Below are 6,847 nucleotides of genomic sequence, written 5' to 3' on the forward strand. Positions count from 1 at the left end.
CCGCCCTCCACCAGCAGGCCTACCTCCAACACCTGTTCGGAAACGGTGTCCATTGTTCACTCCATCCTTCCTCCCCTCCGGTCCTTCCTGTTTGTTTCCCTCCCCTGTAACCCCCAGGCTCCACCCAAGCCAGATGTTTCCCTTGGGGAACTCTGACCCTTTGCAGGAGGAGGGACTGGACTGGGTTTACCCCCCTCTCCCAGGGGAGGAAGAAGGAAAGAAGAACCTGGGGCCACCGTGGTTCCCTGCACATTCTGCCCCCAGCCCCTCTAGTTTGATGGGGAGCCTGGGAAGAGAGTGAGCCAGGTCAGGTTCCAGACAATCGGAGTTGCCCTCCATAGCTCTTTGCTGGCCCAGTTCTGGAACAGGACCCACCCCCCACCCATTCCCCCATACCCTCTAACAAACATTGGTTTTTAACTGGAGCTTGGCCTTTAGTCTCGGGGTCTCAGTGGGGGCTGCACCCATTGCCTCTTCCCAGACTTGCTCAGTCCAGCTGAGTGTCAGGTGGGCAGGTGGCTTTGGGGCCTGCTGCCCTTTCTCTTGCCAGCCTGGAGATCCTGTCCTGGGATTCTCTCCAGGACCCACATCTGGGTCCCATGAGCAAGCACGGAGTTTTAGGGGCGCAAGGGGAGGTGGGCAGCACACCTGGCCCTGACGGAGCCCCCCGACCCCCAGGAGCAGCCGCCTGTGCCCCGCTGAAACTTCATGGCCACAGCCCCAGGGCCTGCCGGCATTGCCATGGGCAGCGTGGGCAGCCTGCTGGAACGGCAAGACTTCTCCCCGGAAGAGCTGCGGGCAGCCCTCGCCGGGTCCCGGGGCTCCCGCCAGCCCGACGGGCTCCTCCGCAAGGGCCTGGGCCAGCGTGAGCTGCTCAGCTACCTCCACCTCCCCAAGAGGGACGGCAAGGCTGCCAAGCGGGCCCCCCGGAACGAGCCTGCCGACTATGCCACCCTGTACTACCGCGAGCACCCGCGGGCCGGCGACTTCAGCAAGACCTCGCTGCCCGAGCGGGGTCGCTTCGACAAGGTGCGCCCCGCTACGGGGACGGTATCGGGGGGCGGGCGACCCCCAGGCCTGGGGGGTGGGGTAGGCCTGGACGCAAGATCCTGCCGTGGGCCGGCCTGGGGCTCGAGGGCGGCCAGGGGCCGTGGGTGCATGGGCTGGCGGGGTCGGAGTGGTCTCCCCGCGCCTCTCACTCGCCCCCTCTCCCCCCGGCAGTGCCGCATCCGCCCGTCGGTGTTCAAGCCCGCGGCAGGCGCCGGGAAAGGCTTCCTGTCCATGCAGAGCCTGGCGGCCCACAAGGGCCAGAAGCTGTGGCGCAGCAACGGCAGCCTGCACACGCTGGCCTGCCACCCGCCCCTGAGCCCGGGGCCCTGCGCCACGCAGGCGCAGGCGCGGGCCCAGCTGCTGCACGCCCTCAGCCTCGACGAGGGCGGCCCCGAGCCCAGCCTGTCCGACTCCTCCAGCGGGGGCAGTTTCAGCTGCAGCCCCGGCGTGGGCCCCGGCCCCTTCAGCTCCTCGCTGGGCCACCTCAACCGCCTCGGGGGCTCGCTGGACCGGGCCTCCCGCGGCCCCAAGGAGGCGGGGCCCCTGGCCGTGCTGAGCTGCCTGCCCGAGCCGCCCCCCCCCTACGAGTTCTCCTGCCCCACGGCCGAGGAGGTGGCGGCCGTGCTGCCCGACGCCTGCGAGGAGCTCAAGAGGGGCCTCGGCGATGGGGAAGGCCCCCACCCCTTCACGCAGGTGGGGGAGGCCCTTGGCCTCGCGGGACAGGGTGGACACAAGAGGGTTCCCAGCTGGCTCGCCCACATGGCGCTGGGCGCAAGAGAAAGGGGGAGGTGGCTTGGCCATTGTCCCCACCCCATGCGGCAGGGGTTCCAGCCGGCCTGCCCACATGGCGCTGGGCACAAGGGAGTAAGAAAGAGGGAGGTGGCTTGGCAGTTCTCCCCTACCCCATGTGGCAGGGGTGTCGTGTCCCCAGTGGTCACTGAGAGGTGTCCTGGGAGGGCCATGGGCTGGCGACACAGCACCTCTGGAGGGCATCCCAGTCCGCGGCAAGCGTCCAGGGTGCTGGACCCCCGTGGTGTCCGGCTCAGGATGGGAGCCGTGGCAAGCTACGTGACGCAGGCCGGTCCCCATCCCGTCCGCCGCCCCCTCCCCTGGACAGGTGCTGGAGGAGCGGCAGCGGCTGTGGCTGGCTGAGCTAAAGCGTCTGTACCTGGAGAGGCTGCACGAGGTGGCCCAGAAGGCGGAGCGGAGCGAGCGCAACCTGCAGCTGCAGCTGTTCATGGCGCAGCAGGAGCAGCGGCGCCTGCGCAAGGAGCTGCGGGCTCAGCAGGGCCTGGGCCCCGACCCTCGGACCCCGGGCGCCCTCCCGGATGCCAACCCCGCCGCCTGCTCAGAGGAGGAAGCCCGATGGGAGGTGAGCGGTGCCCGAGACACTCTCCCACCCCCCCGTCCACGGAGCCCAGCCTCCGCCCCGACCCCGCTGGGCTCGTCGCCCACGCTGTGACCCCCTTCCAGGTGTGCCAGAAGACGGCGGAGACCGGCCTCCTGAAGCAGCAGCTGCGCGAGGCCCAGGCGGAGCTGGCCCAGAAGCTGGCCGAGATCTTCAGCCTGAAGACGCAGCTTCGCGGCAGCCGGGTGCAAGCGCAGGCCCAGGACGCCGAGCTGGCGCGGCTGCGGGAGGCCGTGCGCAGCCTGCGGGAGCAGCAGGGCCCTCGCGGGGAGGTCCCAGGCAGCTGCGAGACCGACGACTGCAAGAGCCGGGGACTGCTGGGGGAGGCGGGGGGCGCCGAGGCGGCCGAGGACGCCGAGCAGCTGCGGGCCGAGCTGCTGCAGGAGCGGCTGCGCGGCCAGGAGCAGGCCCTGCGCTTCGAGCAGGAGCGGCGGACGTGGCAGGAGGAGAAGGAGCGCGTGCTGCGCTACCAGCGCGAGATCCAGGGGGGCTACCTGGACATGTACCGCCGCAACCAGGCGCTGGAACAGGAGCTGCGGGCCCTGCGCGAGACCCCCACGCCCTGGAGCCCTCCACTGGAATCCTCCAAGATCTGAGGCCGGTGGCAGCGCGGGTACTGCCTAAAAGTGGGTACTGCCTAGAAGTCGGCACTCCCAGATGGCCAGTTCCTTCTCTTCCGGGGGTGGGGCGGGGAGGCCTGCAGAGAGCAGAGAGGAGGGATCCAGTGGGGCCGGGGGCTGGAGAGGGTGCCAGGCGAGGCCGTCCTGGCAGAGGAGCCCCGGGACCCCCGCCCTGCTCCCTGGAGTGGTGTGGCCCTGGGAAGGAGGCTGCGCCATGAAGAACCCGGGGACGCGGGAGGGCGGACTGGAGACCCCGGCCGAGACCCCCCCAGGGAGGAGGCTGGGAGGGGAACGCTGGTCTCCCCCAGAATAAAAGCAAGTTTTCTACGTGATCCGCTGGGCCTGTGCCCAGCCCGGCGGTGGCTGTTGGGGGCTGTGGGCTCTGGACGGCGCAGGTCCGCCGTGCCGGGTCAGCGGGAGGGTGTGAGCACCTGTGCCAGGTGTGTCTGTTAGGGATGGAGGAACCCTGTACGGTTCCTTGGCAGCCCTGTGGGCTGAAATTACTTTCTTCCGCTCCAGTGGGGTTTTTCAGAAAGGAACGATCCCGGCAAACCCCAGGAAAGCAAAGGGCCAGCGGATGGAGGCATTTCGAGAACATTCCCTGGGAGGGAAGTCCGGGATCCGGGTACCTGGGCCCCTGCCGGGTTTGCAGCCGGCCCTAAGACAGCTTCCGCTTGAGCGTCTAAAAGTCCCGGGAGGGCCCAGCCCTTCCTGCTGCAGGGGTGGGGGGCCCTAGGAAGGTCCAGGAAAAGAGGCGAGGAACGTTTGTGAGCTGTTGAAAGAGCCTTGAAGGAATGGGAGCATTTCCCCCTAAGTCGCTTGGAGAGCCGCGGGGCTATTTTTAAGCCCTGATGAAATATCTGATTTGAATTCTGCAAAGTTTCCCCCCAGGGAGGAAGCAGGCCCTTCCCCTCTGTCTTGTCCAGGGCGCTGGGCTCCCAGTCCTCCCTGACCACAGCCGTCAGCCAGGGCTGGCCCCGGAACCCCTGAACCCCCCCACCTGCAGCCTCCCCTCTCCATACTCGGGTGCCCCCACCCCCTACCACCCGGGCTCTTGCCCCGCTCCCGAGTGGGTGGCCTGGAAGTCACTGCAAGGGGCGCTTCCCCCACGTCTTGCACTAAAGCTCGGCTTCCTTAGGGTGCCTCAGTGAAATGACCGCCACCCATTGCTGACCAGCTGCCAGACCCTCTGGCCTCGGGGACATAGTGATGAGTTAGCACAGAGACCCTCTCCCCTCCCCAGCCAGGACCTGGCAGCACCCTCAGCCCCCAGCCAGGGGCTCCCGGTTGTGGAGCAGGCTTGGCTTGTAGGGGTAAGGATGGGGGGTGCTGGCTGACTGTGTACTGGGGTGTGCGAGCTGTCGCCCTAGGAATGGTGGTATCTCCGGCCAGGTGAGTGGCCAGTGTGTGCAGAGGTGTGTGCTCGTGGGTGGTGGGTGTGTCCTAGGGGTTGTGTTTGGGGCACCAGGCTTCCTGCATCCGGTGCCTGGGTTGGAGGCGGGGAAGGTTGTTTCCTGACCCTCCCCTTCTCACCGCCCGGGTCCCTTTCCCTATGAGCCAGACCTGTGTGGGAGGTTGGGAGAGACCCACACCTGAGTCGGAGGATAAAGGGCTGCACCCGGTTTAGCCAGGCCAGGCTCCCACAGGCTTAGGTACCCATTTCACGGGCCGAGGGCCTCTCCAGAGAACGCTCCAGAGGAGCTGGGTGCTGGCCTGAAGCCTGGGTCGCCCCCTCCCCGCAGCCGACTTGCGTCGGTGAAGTGCGCGCCTGCCCCGCCGTGACCCAGGTGTGCCTCCTGGTGTACCAGCTCCCCCACCCAGCAATTACGGAGCTGGGCTGGCCAGTACAGCCGGCGGGGAGCGGGTGGGCGGTACCAAAACTTGGCAGCTGTGCCAGAAACCAAGCCAGGCCCAGCAAGAAGGGGGGAGGGGGCGGCGCGAGGGAACCGGGCATCTCAGCGGAACCGGATCCCTGGGTTGGCTCATCCACGCTGGGCAAACCAGTTCCCAGGTCCCCAAGCCGGCTGGGTGGCTCTGGGGCCCGCTGGTCACAGGCGCCTCTGCAGAGGCTCCTGCTTCAAGGTCACCCCCCTCCCCCCGGGGAAAGGGGCGGGCATGCTGCTCCTGGGCTGCCCTGGGGCCCAGCCCTCCCTTGCCAGCCCCTTCCACCCGGGAGCTAGGACCATGGTGACCACCTGTGGGGGGTGCACCTGTCGCTCCTAGACCACTATGCTCAGGTCATGTCATGCCTCGGATTAAAAACTTCCAGCAGCTCCTAGGACCCCTCAGCCTGGCACTTGAAGCCCCTGGGCTCTGGCCTCCAGGGTCACCAATGGTCACTGTGGCGCTGCCTTGCACCGCAGACCCACAGCCCCCACCTGCCTCTCCGTCAGCTCTTCTTCCATGTGTGTCTAATGGCTGGTTTGTCCCTGTCCTGCCTGGGCTGTGGGCGTTGTCAGGACAGGGCAGTGTCTTCTGTTTTTACCCACTGAGCCCTGCTCTGGCTCCAGCCCCAGCCGGCAGTGGTGGAGGGTCATGGAGTCAGAGTGACAGGAACCCCTCCCCTAACGGGGGTGGCGTCGAGCTGGGGGTGGGGTGGTCTAGTGTACCAGTCAGGGTTCTCCAGAGCAGCAGAGCCAGCAGGATATACATGTGTAAATACTGGGATTTGTTATAGGAATTGGCTCATGGCCTGGGGCTAGCAAGGCTGAATTCCTCCCAGCGGGCTGCAAGCTGGAAACGCCAGTAAAGAGGCTGGCGGGCTGAAGGAGATGCAGAAATTCTTCGTTTCTGATTTCTGAAATCCTCAGTTCTGACGTTTCAGACCTCCAATGGATTGCTTGGTTGACTGTAGATGCAACCCGCAGTAGATGCAGTCAACTGATGGTAGGTGTAAATCCATCTACGAAACACTTCACATGGTCACAGTCAGGCCAGTGCTTGCTTGACCAAACAACTGGACCCCATAACCCGGCCAATCTGATACATGAAAGTAACCATCAGGACTGTGGAAGGCTCTTTGAACATTCATTCATTTGTGGGTACCCCCCCTGTGCCAGTCAGTGGGAAGCACTGGGCTCCAGAGGGCCTGAGAAGACTATCAAAAACATTGTTGCTTCAGTTGAACAGCTTCTGCTACCAATTGTGTTGGTATCAGAAACACCAGACAGCCACTACATAGAACTGTGGAGTCAATCCAATTCACTTCTGACTTGTTTGCTATTAAGTATTGGGAGGTAGGCCAGACCCCCAAGGTTAAAGACCGCCCTGGGGAGTGGATGTTGCTTAGCAGTTTGAGTGCCTGCTTCCCAGGTACGAGGTCCGGGGTTCAATTATGAGTACTTCCCCCTACCGCCAAAAAAAGGTTAAAGGCCGCTCTATGTGACTGTCCTTCAAGCACCAGTTGGGAGTTCAGGGGCCCAGGCCACCCACACTTCTGGCTAACTGGCTACAAATGCAGGGGTTCCCACCACTCCCTCGGGTTCAGTAATTCTCTAGAACAACTCACAGAACTCATTGAAAGCACTGTACTGAAAACTAATAGTTTGAATAAAGTCTAGGAAATAAAGGTGTTCTTTTTTTTAAGTTTTATTATAGCGAAAAGGGTCCAACTAAGAGACACGCAGGACGAGAACTGGGTCTCAGGCACAAGCTCCCGTGGAGCGGGCACAGGTCGCCCTCCCGGCAGGGCAACAGTGTATTTCCTCCATCACGGAAGCTTGTAGTTTCCAGCGTCCCAAGCTTATACAGGGTCTCGTGACGCAGGCAC

At 64.5% G+C, this 6,847-nt stretch overlaps 1 protein-coding gene across 1 annotated transcript; it reads left to right on the plus strand.

Annotated features, from left to right (window-relative positions):
• The first annotated feature begins 614 nt into the window (after window positions 1-614).
• N4BP3 (NEDD4 binding protein 3) lies at window positions 615-6,646 on the plus strand. The gene is made up of 4 exons (XM_023589256.3): window positions 615-1,029; window positions 1,222-1,743; window positions 2,168-2,422; window positions 2,524-6,646. Exons 1-4 carry the CDS (start codon window positions 709-711, stop codon window positions 3,052-3,054), a joined length of 1,629 nt encoding a protein of 542 aa, XP_023445024.1. The 5' UTR covers window positions 615-708; the 3' UTR covers window positions 3,055-6,646.
• The last annotated feature ends 201 nt before the right edge of the window (window positions 6,647-6,847 follow it).

This window comes from Dasypus novemcinctus, chromosome 2 (genome assembly GCF_030445035.2).
Source record: "Dasypus novemcinctus isolate mDasNov1 chromosome 2, mDasNov1.1.hap2, whole genome shotgun sequence".
NCBI lineage: Eukaryota > Metazoa > Chordata > Mammalia > Cingulata > Dasypodidae > Dasypus > Dasypus novemcinctus.

Bases quoted from the DNA above. Each gene is read 5' to 3' on its own strand.
- N4BP3 (XM_023589256.3), top strand. From the start codon at position 709: ATGGCCACAGCCCCAGGGCCTGCCGGCATTGCCATGGGCAGCGTGGGC. The intron at 1,744-2,167 runs GTGGGGGAGGCC...TCCCCTGGACAG, and splicing joins GCCCCCACCCCTTCACGCAG to GTGCTGGAGGAGCGGCAGCG. The intron at 2,423-2,523 runs GTGAGCGGTGCC...ACCCCCTTCCAG, and splicing joins AGGAGGAAGCCCGATGGGAG to GTGTGCCAGAAGACGGCGGA.